General features: G+C 47.0%; 2 protein-coding genes across 6 annotated transcripts in view; one reads left to right on the forward strand and one right to left on the reverse strand.

The window, feature by feature from the left end:
• LRRC41 (leucine rich repeat containing 41) overlaps positions 1-14,638 on the forward strand; it is a 26,014-nt gene extending 11,376 nt beyond the window's left edge. The window contains exons 4-10 of the mRNA XM_023221496.1: positions 6,235-7,372; positions 11,667-11,927; positions 12,490-12,654; positions 12,760-12,858; positions 13,426-13,548; positions 13,787-13,862; positions 13,960-14,638. Coding sequence (XP_023077264.1) covers positions 6,235-7,372; positions 11,667-11,927; positions 12,490-12,654; positions 12,760-12,858; positions 13,426-13,548; positions 13,787-13,862; positions 13,960-14,179 — 2,082 coding nt within the window. The 3' untranslated portion in view covers positions 14,180-14,638. The remainder of the gene's footprint in view (positions 1-6,234; positions 7,373-11,666; positions 11,928-12,489; positions 12,655-12,759; positions 12,859-13,425; positions 13,549-13,786; positions 13,863-13,959) is intronic.
• The window catches only part of RAD54L (RAD54 like), a 42,526-nt gene continuing 41,308 nt past the window's right edge, over positions 14,292-15,509 (reverse strand). For all 5 annotated transcript variants that reach the window (XM_023221497.2, XM_031934161.1, XM_023221500.1 and 2 more), the window contains 2 exons: positions 15,058-15,221; positions 14,292-14,966 (listed from right to left, as the gene is read on the reverse strand). In XM_023221497.2, the coding sequence (XP_023077265.1) occupies positions 14,756-14,966; positions 15,058-15,221 (375 nt within the window). In that variant the 3' untranslated portion in view covers positions 14,292-14,755. The remainder of the gene's footprint in view (positions 14,967-15,057; positions 15,222-15,509) is intronic.

Below are 15,509 nucleotides of genomic sequence, written 5' to 3' on the forward strand. Positions count from 1 at the left end.
CCAAAGTGCTGGGATTACAGGTGTGAGCCACCGTGCCCAGCCAAGAGTGCTAATTATTATTATTATTTTTTTTGAGATGGAGTCTCGCTCTGTTGCCCAGGCTGAAGTGCAGTGGCCGGATCTCAGCTCACTGCAAGCTCTGCCTCCCAGGTTCCCGCCATTCTCCTGCCTCAGCCTCCGAGTAGCTGGGACTACAGGCACCCGCCACCTCACCCAGCTAGTTTTTTGTATTTTTTGGTAGAGACGGGGTTTCACCATGTTAGCCAGGATGGTCTCGATCTCCTGACCTCGTGATCCGCCCGTCTCGGCCTCCCAAAGTGCTGGGATTACAGGCTTGAGCCACCGCGCCCGGCCGTGCTAATTATTAAATGCACAGAACCAAGAAAGAAAATACAGACATATTTAACCACATAAAATATTAACACTATCTTTAGGACTTTGTATTAATTAAATTTAAAAAAAAAAAATGCCAACACCATAACCAAATTTTAAAAGGTAAATACACTGTGAAAGAACATTTGCAACAATATTTGCAAAACAAAGGGACACAAAATAAGAAAAAGACAAATATGCCAGTAAAATGAGTAAGGATTTGGACACATCACGAAATATACAAAAATCCCCAGTAAAGTGAAAAATGTTAAGTCTTATGATAAAACTGAGAAAGTAAAATTTCACTGCTTAGTTTAGTAAAGTCTTGTTTTGATTTGGTTTTCATTGCAAAGGTAATGCCTAGGTTTGGCCATGGGTGGGTGAAATTTGCATTTTAATATGCTGTTGGTAGTAACAGAAATTGTTGTAACTTTCTTGGTAGGCAATCTGGTAATATTTGTTCAGACTTTAAAATATTTAGGCTGGCTGGGTATGGTGGCTCTTACCTGTAATTCCAGACTTTAGAACACCAAGGCAAGAGGATCACTTGAGCCCACGAATTTGAGACCAGTCTGGGCAACACAGGGAGACCCCATCCCTGCAATATTTTTTTTTTTTTTTTTTTTTGAGACAGAGTCTCTCTCTGTCACCCAGGCTGGAGTGCAATGGTATGTTCTTGGCTCACTGCAACCTTTGCCTCACAGGTTCAAGTGATTCTCCTGCCTCAGCCTCCAAAGTAGCTGAGATTACAGGCGCCCATCGCCAGGCCTGGCTACTTTTTGTATTTTTAGTAGAGACGAGGTTTCACCACATTGGCCAGGCTGGTCTCGAACTCCTGACCTCAAGTGATCCCCTGGCCTTGGCCTCCTAAAGTGCTGGGATTACAGGTATAAGCCACTGTGGCCAGCCTGCAATAATTTTTAAAAATTAGCTGGGCTTGTTGGCATGTACCTCCCAGCTAATTGGGAAGCTGAGGAGCCCAGGAGGTTGAGGCTGCAGTGAACTAATAATAGCACCACTGCACTCCAGCCTGGCTGACAGAGACCCTCTCCTCCCCAGAAAATTTAGGCTGGGCATGATGGTGGCTTACACCTGTAATCCCAGCACTTTGGGAGGCCAAGGCAGGTGGATCACCTGAGGTCAGGAGTTCAAGACCAGCCTGGCCAATATGGTGAAACCCCGTCTCTACTAAAAATACAAAAATTAGCCGGGCGTGGTGGCACATGCCTGTAGTCCCAGCTACTCAAGAGGCTGAGGCAGGAGAATCACTTGAGTGTGGGACGTGGAGGTTGCAGTGAGCCAAGATTGCACCATTGCACTCCAGCCTGGGCGACAGAAAAAGACTCCATCTCAAAAAAAAAAAAAAAAAAAAAAACCAGCTGGAGCAACATAGTGAGACCTCATCTCTACAGAAAAAATTTAAAAATTAGCTGTGCATAGTGGCATGCGTCTATAGTCCCTGCTACTTGGGAGGCTGAGGCAGGAAAATTGCACGAGACCCGGAGTTCAAGGCTACAGTGAGCTATGATCTCACCACTGCACTGTAGCCCTGGGTGATGGGGCAAGACCCTGTCTCTTAAAAAAAATAATTTGGCTAGAAGTTCTGCTTCTTAGAATTTATAGTATATAAAAATTGAGATACTCATGAAGATTTATTTCCAGATGTATATTACAGAAGAGTTCAATATAAAAAAGCTAGAAACAGGGTCAGGCACCATGGCTCACACCTGTAATCCCAGCACTTTGGGAGGCCAAGGCAGGCAGATCACTTGAGGTCAGGAGTTCAAGACCAGCCTGGCCAGCATGGCGAAACCCCATCTCTACCAAAAATACAAAAATTAGCCAGGCATGGTGGCACATGCCTGTAATCCCAGCTTGGGAGGCTGAGGCAGAATAGCTTGAACCTGGGAGATGGAGGTTGCAGTGAGCCGAGATCATGCCACTGTACTCCAGCCTAGGCAACAGAGCGAGAATGTCTAAAAAAAAAAAAAAAAAACCAAAACCTAGAAACAGGCCAGGCATGGTGGCTTATACCTGTAATCTCAACACTTTGGGAGGCCAAGGCAGGCAGATCAACTGAGCTCAGGAGTTTGAGACCAGCCTGGCCAACATGGCGAAACCCCATCTACTAAAAAATACCAAAAAATTAGCTGGACATGGTGGTATGCACCTGTAGTCCCAGCTACTGGAAGGCTGAGGCATGAGAATTGCTTAAACCCGGGAGGCAGAGGTTGCAATGAGCTAATATCCCACCACTGCACTCCGGCCCAGGCCAGGGCGACAGAAAAACTGTCTCAAAAAAAAAAAAAAAAGCTAGAAACAATGGAAATATTCAATACAGCAAGTATTACATATGGTATACATTTTCAAAATAAAATATTCTAAAAACATTTGAATACATGGTATGTTTTAAAAGCCCAGCATTTGAAACTGTTCAGAACTGTCTCAATGTTGTAAAAACAAATACATGTAGCTACTCTCTTATACGTAAATACTCCAGAGTTAATTTACACTTTTTTTGAGACGGTCTCACTCCAGTTGCCCAGGCTGGAGTACAGTGGCACGATCTTGGCTCACTGCAGCCTCAACCTCCCAGGCTCAGGCAATCCTCCCACCTCATCCTCCCAAGCAGCTGGATTATAGGCGTGCACCACCATGCCCGGCTAAACTTTTCCGATTTTTAGTAGAGATAGGGTTTTGTCACGTTGCCCAGGCTGGTCTCAAACTCATGGACTCAAGCAATCTGCCTGCCTTGGCATCCCCAAGTGCTGGGATTACATGCATGAGTCACCATGCCTGGTCCATGATTTTTCATTTGCTTCTCTATCCACACACAATATTTCTGGTATCAGCAAAACAATGAACAACATATAGTTTGTGAATATTGTTAGCTCTAACAAGTTAGCACAAGATGTTTAGCCCTCCCTAGTTTGTACACACACTTCCTCTTCCCCTGCCAGCCCATTGAGGATGGGCCAAAGATTGTGTTGGGGCAAATGTCACTTCACTTCATTGATCATGCCTCATTTCCCTTACCCTCACAGAAAACAAAGTACTAAATCACTTTGCATCGTGATAGCATACGAGTCCATAAAATGAGTGGTTTGGACTAGATCTCAAGCATCTCTCAGCTTCAAATTTTAGCATAGATTCTTCTTAAGAGTGGTGATGAAATAAAACTTCGTGATCTTCTGTCTGCTCGTACATTAGTTTGTGAGAAAGAAGCCACTGAGAGCTGTCGTAACTTTACTCATTTAACTGTCACAAAAATGCTATGATGTCAGTATATAGTGATTTTCCACTTTATAGATGATGAAACTAAGGCAGAAAGAGGTGAAATGACTTGCCTAAGTTAGTTAGTGAATGGTGGACCCAGATTCAAGTTGAAGCAGCCTGCTTCTGGAGTGCATGTTCCTGATCACTGCGTCATGCTGCTCACTGCAGTTGTGTCTGGAGTGTTCCAAATATTGTCTCCCATTGATTTCATCAACCATTAACATGTCTGAAAAAGTCCAGTATTTACTTATCTAACATACATTTCCCCTGTGCCTCTTATAGCCAGAAACAGCCACAATATCTTGGTTCACCATCTTTGTCCATATTTTAGGCCAGATATTGTAATAACCATCTGACTAGCTCACTTGTAAAGCTGAAGCCTTGCTAAGGTTACCAGCAAGTGTTTTTCAATACTGGGTGTGGGCAGCAAATCTGTAGGAAAAGTGCTAGTGTGAGGTAGGACCCAAGGATACCTTCTTTGCCTTCACTCAAAGCTGAGCAGAGATTTGGTTGCCAGGTAGTTTTTCCTGCCCTCAGTGTCCTGCTGCTGATGAGCAAGGCCTTTCTGTGTTGCTGCTATGCAGTTATTTCAATCAGGAAGTCATTCCTAATTATTACCACAATAAGTGGAGTCTGGGGAAATAGCTAAGGCAATAGGAATGACATTTTTGCTTGAGGACAGCAGAGGCCTAGTTCCTTCTGAGAACCTCAAATAGGAACTGAGGGTCACTCCAGTATGGAGGAATACATGGAGGCAGGGTAAGGACCAAAGAAATGTTTTAGTCTTGGGGAACTTCAGGCCCCCACAGCCTTGGCTTTAGTCTGAATGAGTACCATGCTTAACAGGCTCTGCCTCCATTTCATATCCCGTCCAGGTTAATAGCAGTTGCAGCAGCAGTAACATTTTTTATATTTTACAGATTACAAAGTGCTTTAATTTGTACTACTTCATTTTGATCTTCACAACAATCCTGTGAAGCAGGTTATCCACATTTTGCAGATGAGGGAAGAGGTTCAGAGAAATCCAGAGAACACTGAAAGAGCTGGGACTTGACTTTCTGCTGCCCCTGAGATGACTTAGGGATCATCTTAAATTAGAAACTTTGGGGTCTGGCACCTGTCTTTGTCTCGGTGTGCCCTTCTGGATTAGGTAGCAGTAATTCCTAACCTCTGATGTACATCAGAATCATCTGGGATGGTTCAAACAATAAAAATGTCTGGACCTTACCTGAGATGTAACACAGAATCACCAAGTCTGGGTGTTTGGTATATGAATTTTGGGGAAGAAAAGCTCCATAGGGAATTCTGATGTGCACCAAAGGCTGAGAATCACTTGCGTTCAGAGTTATATTAAACATATCAGAATAGTCTGATGAATCGCTTCTTGGCCTTTTGGCTAAGATCAAGTGCAGAATAGTCTGATGAGATTTCCTATCCATCAAAGCAAATAACTGTTGCCTTGGAAGAAACAAATCAAGATATGATTCCCGCTTTCTAAGAAGTTCTAATGTGGCTGGGATAAGACATGTACACAGGCAAAAGGACTCAACACCATGAGACAACATACCAGCATCTTAGTCTTAAGTAGTCACAGTGTCAGAGGAGTCCCAACAAGAGACAGTCTCAAATGACACGTTTCTAAGTCCTTTCAGGAAGTCTAGTTCAGCAATGGAGACATTTCTGGTAGATGTAGGAAAGGACATAGGCAGGTTTGGGTCCATGGGGTGACCAGTTTGGCTAGAGCAAAGCATTCTCATAAGCAAGATGTGGGAAATAAAGCTTCTCAGGCAGAGGGTGGAAGGGCAGTAGGGAGACATCGGGTGTTTTAATGCAGTATGATGTTATTAGTGTTTTACAGTACCACTTTGGGGACAGGGAGAGTAATCAGGAAGCTAGTGGTCGGGTGTGAGGTGATAAGGGGCTGGTGGTGGTAAGAATTAAGTTGGGATAAGGGGCAGGGCGTGGTGGCTCATGCCTATAATCCCAGTACTTTGGGAGAGCAAGGCGGGTGGAACACTTGAGGTCTAGAGTTCAAGACCAGCCTGGCCAATATGGTGAAACCCCATCTCTACTAAAAAAAATACAAAAATTAGCCAGATGTGGTGGGCGCCTATAATCCCAGTTTCTCCGGAGGCTGAGGCACAAGAATCACTTGAACCTGGGAGGCAGAAGTTGCAGTGAGCTGAGATCACACCCCTGCACTCCAGCCTGGGCTACAAAGTGAGATTCTATCTTAAAAAAAAAGAAAAAGAAAAAAAAATTGGGATAAGGTTCTAGAAACAAACATGGAAGAACTTACAGGGGTGTTTCAGTGGAGGCACTATAATAAAAGCATGGTCTTTAGAACCGGATTTCCTGGGTCCAAATAATCTAACCACTTACCTGTGTGACCACAGGTGATAACCTCTTTGTGCCTCAGTTTTACCTGTGAATTAGGGCTAATAATAATACATACCTCAGAGATGTGAAGATTAAATGAATTTGTAGAGTATTGCCTGACTCACTAAATAGTTTGCTATTGGAGAAGGAAATTTGGACAGTTTAATGGATATATCATGACTGTCTGGCATGTTTTCTTCTTTTCAGAGTGTGACATGTTGGCGAGCCAAGTTTATGGAGGCCTTTTTTTCCCATGTTCTACGTGGGACCATTGATGTGTCTTCTGACAGGCGTCTTTGTGATCAGCGGTTCTCGCCTCTTCTGCACAGCTCCCGCCACGTCCGACAGCTCACCATCTGTAACATGCTGCAGGGTGCAACCGAGCTGGTGGCTGAGCCCAACCGCAGGGTTCTGGAGACCTTGGCCAGCTCCCTGCACACGCTCAAGTTCCGCCACCTGCTGTTCTCTGATGTGGCTGCTCAGCAGTCACTTCGGCAGCTGTTGCATCAGCTCATTCACCATGGGGCTGTCAGTCAAGTGTCCCTATACTCCTGGCCTGTGCCTGAGTCAGCCCTTTTCATCCTTATTCTCACCATGAGTGCTGGCTTCTGGCAACCAGGGCCTGGTGGCCCACCCTGCCGCCTCTGTGGAGAGGCCTCCCGAGGCCGGGCCCCATCCCGAGATGAAGGGTCCCTCTTATTGGGCTCACGTCGGCCCCGCCGGGATGCTGCTGAGCGATGTGCTGCAGCCCTGATGGCTAGCCGGCGTAAGAGTGAAGCCAAGCAGATGCCCAGAGCTGCACCTGCCACTCGGGTAACACGCCGGAGCACACAGGAGAGCCTGACAGCAGGCGGAACAGACCTTAAGAGGGAGCTGCACCCCCCAGCCACCTCCCATGAGGCTCTTGGCACCAAGCGGCCACCTTCTGCTCCAGCAGCCACTTCCTCTGCCTCTTCTTCTACATCCTCATACAAACGGGCACCAGCTAGCTCAGCCCCACAGCCTAAGCCCCTAAAGCGTTTCAAGCGAGCTGCAGGGAAGAAGGGTGCTCGCACCCGTCAGGGGCCTGGTGCAGAGTCTGAAGACCTGTATGACTTTGTTTTTATTGTGGCTGGCGAGAAGGAGGATGGTGAAGAGATGGAGATTGGGGAAGTGGCTTGTGGAGCTTTGGATGGATCAGATCCCAGCTGCCTGGGGCTTCCAGCACTGGAAGCTTCACAAAGATTCCGCAGCATCTCTACCTTGGAGCTATTCACAGTTCCACTCTCCACAGAGGCAGCCCTGACACTATGCCACCTGCTGAGCTCCTGGGTGTCACTGGAGAGCCTCACACTCTCCTACAATGGTGAGCACCCTGGAGTGGCAGGGATTGGGCTTGGATTGCCTAGCAAGCACTAGCTGTGTGCCTAATTCTGGGGAGGTGGGAGGGGCAAATTGGGGGTATGATCAGGAGGTTAGAGAGGATGACTTGTATGCCTCACAGCAGGGGAGACTGTCAGTGCTAGAAGAGAGGAACATAAAGTCTATACACTTGATTAGTTGTTAAAAGCAGGGGTTCCTGAGGGGCAATGAGACAAGCCAGCTGGAATCTGAAGAATGAATACATTTTAGATATGGAAGGCAATCCAAGGGCAGGTGGGAGCAGTATAGTATATGCATGCCCAGGCAGGGCTACAGTTTGACCTCACCAGTCATATTAGAGCAGCTGTCCAGACAAGGTGTGGGGCACAATTTCTTATCAGACTAACAACCTGCAAAGCAATCCTCAGTCCTCATTTCCCTCCTGCTTGTGCCCAGCTAGCAAAACCTCAATTCTGGCTAAATCCAGCAATCTGCCTAGGTTGCTGAGCACTGCTAGAGGAAAATCATACAACTGTGCAAATCAGTGCTACTATACACTCATGATCATTAACCTCATATGAACTTTCACTGTGCTTGCAACATCAGCTCCCATTCCTACCACTTCCAAACCCTCCTTTTCCCTTCTCAGGGATGACCTTACCTACTTCACTGAGAAAATAGAAGCCATCACACATGAGTTTCTTCAGCTTGCTAAGCAGCCTATAAACTCTCCATCTGCACTCATCCTTCTTCACCAGAATGGAAGAGAACACCATCCTTTCTAAGGCTAATTCTCCCACCTGTGCTCTAGATGCATAGAGCTTCACAACAAAGTATATGAAAATTATCAGTTTGAGAAACGAGCATCCTGCCTTCTTAGGGAAGCTGGTTTCTCAAACTAATTTTTATATACTGCTTAGTATGTGTCTGGCATATTTTAAGTATTCTTGATAATTTGATCTAACAATTTAATCCTTACAACGCTATGAGGGCAAGTGACTTCCTCAGGATAACCTAGCAATTATAGAGCTAGGATTCAAACCAGGCAACCAGACTACAGATCCATGCTTTCAAACAACTATTTATACTATCTGTCTCCTTTCCACTGTCTCTCTTCTACCAGCATCTTAACAGGTCTCCACCAAAAACTGCCACCACCACCTCCATCTATGCCGTATTAATAAACTCTTAACTATTATCTCCTATTCTTCACAACCTTAGTTATCTGTACTGTTTCCACTTCTCTTACCCACAGCCCCTTCCAGCCTCTTATACCCCTACTACTGCACTGACAAGGACCTATGTCTCCAAGGTCCTCCTTGTTACTAGATTCAATGTATACTTTTCAGTAACTCTTCTTGGCAGGATTTACTGCTATTAATCTTTTTTTTTTTTTTTTTTTTTTCCACGATCTTAAAAAATGTTTTCTTGGCCAGGCACAGTGGCTCCTGCCTGTAATCCCAGCACTTTGGGAGGTCAAGGTAGGTGGATCACGAGGTCAGGAGTTCAAGACCAGCCTGACCAAGATGGTGAAACCCCGTCTCTACTAAAAATACAAAAATGAGCCAGGTATGGTGGTGGGTGCCTGTAATCCCAGCTACTCAGGAGGCTGAGGTTGCAGTGACTGGAGATCGTGCCACTGCACTTTAACCTGGGCAACAGAACGAGACTCCGTCTCAAAAAAGAAAGTTTTCTCCTCCTCTCTGCTTATTCAGAGTTCCTCAGAGCTTTCCCACTTTATGCACCCTTCTTGGACAATTTCATCCATTCCTGTGGTTTCAAAGGCCAACTATGCTAAAGATTCCCCATTATGTGACATTACCCCAGATCTTTCTCTTGACCTAGACCCATTTATCCAGCTAATAGACATGACCACTTCATAACCCACAACACGCCCCCCCAACTCATTACATCCAACTTGAATGCACTTTCACACTATACCGATCCTTCTGTTCTCAATGACATTAGTTTACTCACTTGCCCAAAGAAACCTGTATTGTCTTACTCCACACATTTGCTCATGAGGTCCTATCTTTCCGTTTTCCTTTTTGAGACAGTCTTGCTGTCACCCAGGCTGGAGTGCAGTGGTGCAATCTCAGCTCACTGGAACCTCTACCTTCTGGGTTCCAGTGATTCTCATGCCTCAACCTCCCAAGTACCTGGAATTACAGGCATGTACCACCACACTGGGCTAGTTTTTATATTTTTAGTAAGGACAGGGTTTCCCCAGCCAGGCTGGTCTTGAACTCCTGGCCTCAAGTGATCCGCCAACCTCAGCCTCCTTCACTGCTGAGATTACAGTCATGAGCCACTACACCCAGCCCTATCTTTATAATTTGTTAAATACATTTATTTATCTCCATGTCCTTAATTCAAGCTACCATTATTCCCTACCTGAACTAATTTCAGCAGTTCCTCCGGACTCCTTAATCATGCCATACAAATCCATTATCCGCACTGCAGCCCAAGCATCCTTTGAAAAATGCAGTCTTGATTCTTTCAAAAATCAGTCAAAAATGACCCTGTCATTCATTCATGCAAACAGCTTTCAATGGCTTCCCCTCACCATATTGCTTAATTTTACTTAGGGGTCATTCATGTTCTCACTCCTGGTTACCCCTATGGTTGTATCTCTTTTTTTTGACATGGAGTCTCACTTTTGTCACTCAGGCTGGAATGCAATGGTGCAATCTTGGCTCACTGCAACCTCCACCTCTCAGGTCGAAGCAATTCTACTGCCTCAGTAGCTGGGATTACAGGCACACACCACTATACCCAGCTAATTTTTGTATTTTTAGTAGAGACAGGGTTTTACCATGTTGGCCAGCGTGGTCTCGGGCTCCTGACCTCAGGTGATCTGCCTATCTCAGCCTCCTAAAGTGCTGGTATTATATAGGTGTGAGCCACCACACCTGGCCTATAGTTGTATCTTGAATGCTTCCCCCCTTCACACTCTCACACCAGCCATTATGAAATTTTTTTGTTCTTCAGGATTCTACATATGCCAAGTTGCCTCTGCCACAATCATTCTTCCTAAATTTTAGCCTGTCTCCTTTATGTTTTTTAGGACTTAGCTGGAGTGCCTTTACTGATGTAAGCTGGACTAGGTACCCATCCTCTGTAATTCCATAGTACTTTATTCCCCCAGTTTCCATCACATTATCAAGCTATGTAAGAAAAAAAAGCAATGTTCTGCTCACTAGTGTCTAACAAAAAACTTGATATTTAGTAGGCCCTGGGTAGTTTAGTTGAATGAATGAATGAAGAGGAGCCTGCATAGTCCAAGGAATTATTTGCCTGTGGCATTAAGCAACTAACCTTCCTGGATCCTAGTCCATCCTGTGGGATTTGGTTATTTTTTTTTCTGCCCCATTCCCACCCATTGATTCTTCTAAAGTATTCCCCGTTGGGTCACTGTCACTCTCCATAGTTTTTAGGTGCTTCCTATTGCCTATAAGATTAAACCATCCCTTTGCCTTTCCATAATGTGGCCTTCAAAGCCCTGCCCTCTAGAGCTGTTTCCTGAGCCTCATGTAGCCAAACAAGCAAGTGTCCCATTCATGCCTTGCAATCTCCAAGCTGTGATTTTTTTTTTTTTTTTTTTTTTTTGAGACAGAGTCTTGCTCTGTCACCCAAACTGGAGTGCAGTGGTGTGATCTCGGCTCACTGCAACCTCCATCTCCCGGGTTCAAGTGATTCTCCTGCCTCAGCCTCCCCAGTAGCTGGGACTACAGGCATGTGCCACCAAGCCCAGCTAATTTCTGTATTTTTGGTAGAGACAGGGTTTCACCATGTTGGCCAGGCTGGTCTGGAACTCTTGGCCTCAAGTGATCTGCCCACCTTGGCCTCCCAAAGTGTTGGGATTACAGGCGTGAGCCACTGCTCCCAACTAACTGGGACTCTTGACTATGTCTTCTCCCTCTGTCTAAAACTTCCTTCAAGGCCAGTTTCTTCAGAAAACTACTCAGAACCCAGAAATCCAGAGACCTGCTACTGTCTGGGCCTGTCATTCAGCTAGTAGCCACATGCTGCCTCACCATATCGTATCTTCTAAATTTTGTGACTCTGCCCTGACTGATGCTTCTCATGGGCATAGCCCAAAACAGCAGACCTCAGTTTGCTGGTTACCTAAGGAAAAAGCAAGACATGGATGAGTAGTGAAGACAAATGGGTTTAAATAAGCTGAGCCAAAACCCAAGAGATTTGCTAGTAACCAAAAGTATTTGGAGTTGTATTTGAATATATTACCCCTGCTGACACTCCCACATGGTTCTGACTTAATCTCTTTCTTGCCATAGGCCTGGGCTCTAACATCTTCCGCCTGCTAGACAGCCTGCGGGCCCTGTCAGGCCAGGCTGGATGTCGCCTCCGTGCCCTGCATCTCAGTGACCTGTTCTCACCACTGCCCATCCTGGAGCTGACACGTGCTATCGTGCGAGCACTGCCCCTGCTACGGGTCCTCTCTATTCGTGTTGACCACCCAAGCCAGCGGGACAACCCTGGTGTGCCAGGGAATGCAGGACCCCCTAGTCTCATAATAGGCGATGAGGAGATACCAGGTGAAGCACTGTGTGTGTGTGTGTTTCTGTGTGTGCATGCACGTGTATCCCCACACAAACGTGCAGATGCATTCATATGAGGAAAGGGGAAGGACCTCCTCTATCACTCATTCCTGGCTTATCTGGAACCTGTTCCCCTTTAGAGCTTGCCACTAAGATACTCTTGAGCTAGACAGGGCCTAAACCACCATAAGACCTGCAGAGAGTGACCAAGGCAGCTTGGTCTCCAGAAAAGGAAAAGAACTGACCTTTAGACTGGATTAGTTCCCCTGCTGTATGTTCCCTTAGTTCTTGTATGTCTCCTATCCCACCACTCTGCATACTTTATTTGCTTGTCTGGGTAGCCTGTCTTCCTGGTCTAAAAGTTCTACCAGGGCAAGGATTAAATCTCTTATTTAGTGCTGAATATCCAGAATCTAGCACAGTGCTGACATATGGTAGACATTCAACAAGTGAATGAATAAATAATTTTTTAGATGAATCCCTTAAGAACAGGATGGGCCCTACTATGGGAGTGAGGTAGAGATGGCCAGCTGGAATCTTCTTTCCCCGCCATATCCAGAAAACTGCCTGGAGCAGTTGGAGATGGGATTTCCACGGGGAGCCCAGCCAGCCCCACTGCTGTGCTCCGTTCTGAAGGCCTCGGGTTCTCTGCAGCAGCTGTCCCTGGATAGTGCCACCTTTGCCTCTCCCCAGGATTTTGGGCTTGTTTTGCAAACACTCAAAGGTAGGACCCAGCCAGAATGGTGAAGGGAGAGGAGTAGGTGGGGACCTAGCACTGTTCTCTAGGAAAGCTAAGGTCCATGGTCCATGATCTCTGCCTCCTATCCAGAGTACAACCTAGCCCTGAAAAGACTGAGCTTCCATGACATGAATCTGGCTGACTGTCAGAGCGAGGTGCTCTTTTTGCTACAGAATCTGACTCTGCAAGGTAAGTTCCTCATTCAGAACCTGGACATTTCCTGGGTCTTCACTGTGGTTCTGCCATTATCTGAGTGAGCAAACCACTGTTCCTTTCTTGGCCTTGTGTCCTCAACTATAAAATGGATATAGAACCTGCATGACTTTCCTTCTAAAAGCCCCAACCTCAATTCCTCCTCTGCTAAACATGAAAAATTGCTTTTAGAGTGCCTCACCCAGAAGTTGCTCTTACCTTTCAGAGGTGGACGAAATGGTGGTGGTGGGGCAAAATGTACTGTGCCAGGCTCCCTTCATAGACTTTTCTCTGATCCCCAACCCCGCATAGAGGGTGGTCAGTGATAGGGAAAGAAGGAAGTGAATGGAGAATTGTCCATGCAGAGAACCACCTAATAGTGAACATTTAGGTTCAGTCTTTGGTTTGGATTCTGATTTAGTTCCAGCCTTGCATGGAGTCTAGAAAAATTGTATAGGCCCAAATCTTTTTGGGTTAATACCGCTTGCTAGGGCCAACTGGGCTGGAGGGGGCGGCACCCGTCCTAATACAGCCATCAGAATTTACTATAATTTTTCTTGACAGAGATTACCTTCTCCTTCTGCCGTCTGTTTGAGAAGCGCCCAGCCCAATTTCTGCCTGAGATGGTTGCTGCTATGAAGGGCAACTCCACACTGAAGGGCCTCCGGCTGCCAGGGAACCGCCTGGGTGGGGGCCAGACCCTGGGGAGGCAGAGGGGAAAGGAGCTAGGCCTTTGACCTAAAAACTCACTGGATAAAGGCAAAGACCTCTCCATTGGGAACATGGGAGTTGGAATACAGATATTTCTGTGCTGGGGCTTCAGGAACCAGCAGGGCTGGGCTTCTCCCCAGCCAGAGTTGGGTTGGGATACCCTTGTTCCCTGTTCTTGGGTGGAGGTGACAGGCACTTCTCCCCTTCTCTCCAGGGAATGCTGGCCTGCTGGCCTTGGCAGATGTTTTCTCAGAGGATTCATCCTCCTCTCTCTGTCAGCTGGACATCAGGTACATGAGGGGAGGGGCAAAACAAGGGATGGGGCTACAGAGATATAGACCAGGAATTTGCTGCTTCCTGGATATCTAATCCATCTCACCCTACCAGTTCCAACTGCATCAAGCCAGATGGGCTTCTGGAGTTCGCCAAGCGGCTGGAGCGCTGGGGCCGTGGAGCCTTTGGTCACCTGCGCCTCTTCCAAAACTGGCTGGACCAGGATGCAGTCACAGCCAGGGAAGCCATCCGGCGACTCCGGGCTACCTGCCATGTGGTTAGCGACTCATGGGACTCATCCCAGGCCTTCGCAGATTATGTTAGCACCATGTGATGGGGCCCGTACCTCACAGTCTCATGCTCGGTACCATCAGCTTGCAGGGGCTGAAGCATGGGCTGCCCAGAACCCCAACCACCAGTTCTTTCTCTTTCTGTCACCTTTTGTCTTTTTTCCTTCTTCCCTTGCACTGAGGTCCTGGAGGCCTTGATGAGGCCCAGCAAAGAGGCATTCTCACAGCTGGGTTTAGTGTCTTTGGGCCCCTTACTCAGTATGCTGGGAACCCTGGGCCAGGAGGTTACAGTGGTCATCATCATTGCTGAAGAGACGCCCTCCCCTGCCCCTGGGTTCCTGCCTTCCCTCCTCAAGCAGGCACCCAGGCTTTAGAGAAGTATAGGGGGCTTCTTCCCTGCTGGGCTTACCACACTGCTCTCAGGCCTCAAACCCTTTCATACCTTTATTCTTTTTTTTAACCAAAAAAGTTTTTCTTATAAAATAAATTTTGGGCAAACATCATGCAGCCCTTCTTGATGATTTTCTCCCAGAGAACAAAATTGAACAGGGCCCTGTGGGGCAAGGAACCCCTTTTCCCTATCTCCTTCCTCTAAGAGCTACACCCAGACCAGCTGGTTATTAGCGGAGGCCCCGCTGCTCCTCATGAGAACGTTGGTGGAAGACGAAGGTGATGGCAGTGGAGGCAGCATCCCAGGCAGCCTGGAGTACCTCATCCTGGAGCCCCCGCTTATCAGTGCAGTGGTTCCACTGAGCCAGGTCTGAAGTGCAGTCAGAACCATCAGGGGGTGGCCGGATCTGACGCCTGTTGACACAGCGTCGGCAGTGCAACCTAGGGAAAGAAGGCACAGCTGAAGTCACTATGGATCCCATCTCCCTGCTGTGTGGGTAGCTTAGAGATAATGGTTAGGGCACTTCCCCACCTGTCATGTGTGTCACTGAGGCTAGCTTCATCCAGGATAAACAGCTCCTTCAACTCGCCCAGAGAGAAGTGGCGCTCTACATCCTGCTCCTCGTCCACCACACAGCTGCTCAGTGCCTTCTTGTGGCTCTGACGCTGGAAGATCTTCTCCTCAATGGTCCCTGCCTGGGGAAGAGCGGGTGTGAAATGTCAAGGGATACAGTGCTTAGCCATCCCCATAAAAAGGGAGCAGGAAGGCTGGGCGTGGTGGCTCAAGCCTGTAATCCCAGCACTTTGGGAGGCCGAGACAGGCGGATCACGAGGTCAGGAGATCGAGACCATCCTGGCTAACACGGTGAAACCCCGTCTCTACTAAAAAAATACAAAAAAAAAAAACAAAAACAAAAAACTAGCCGGGCGAGGTGGCGGGCGCCTGTAGTCCCAGCTACTTGGGAGGCTGAGGCAGGAGAATGG

This window comes from Piliocolobus tephrosceles, chromosome 1 (assembly GCF_002776525.5).
Source record: "Piliocolobus tephrosceles isolate RC106 chromosome 1, ASM277652v3, whole genome shotgun sequence".
In the NCBI taxonomy this organism is placed as follows: domain Eukaryota; kingdom Metazoa; phylum Chordata; class Mammalia; order Primates; family Cercopithecidae; genus Piliocolobus; species Piliocolobus tephrosceles.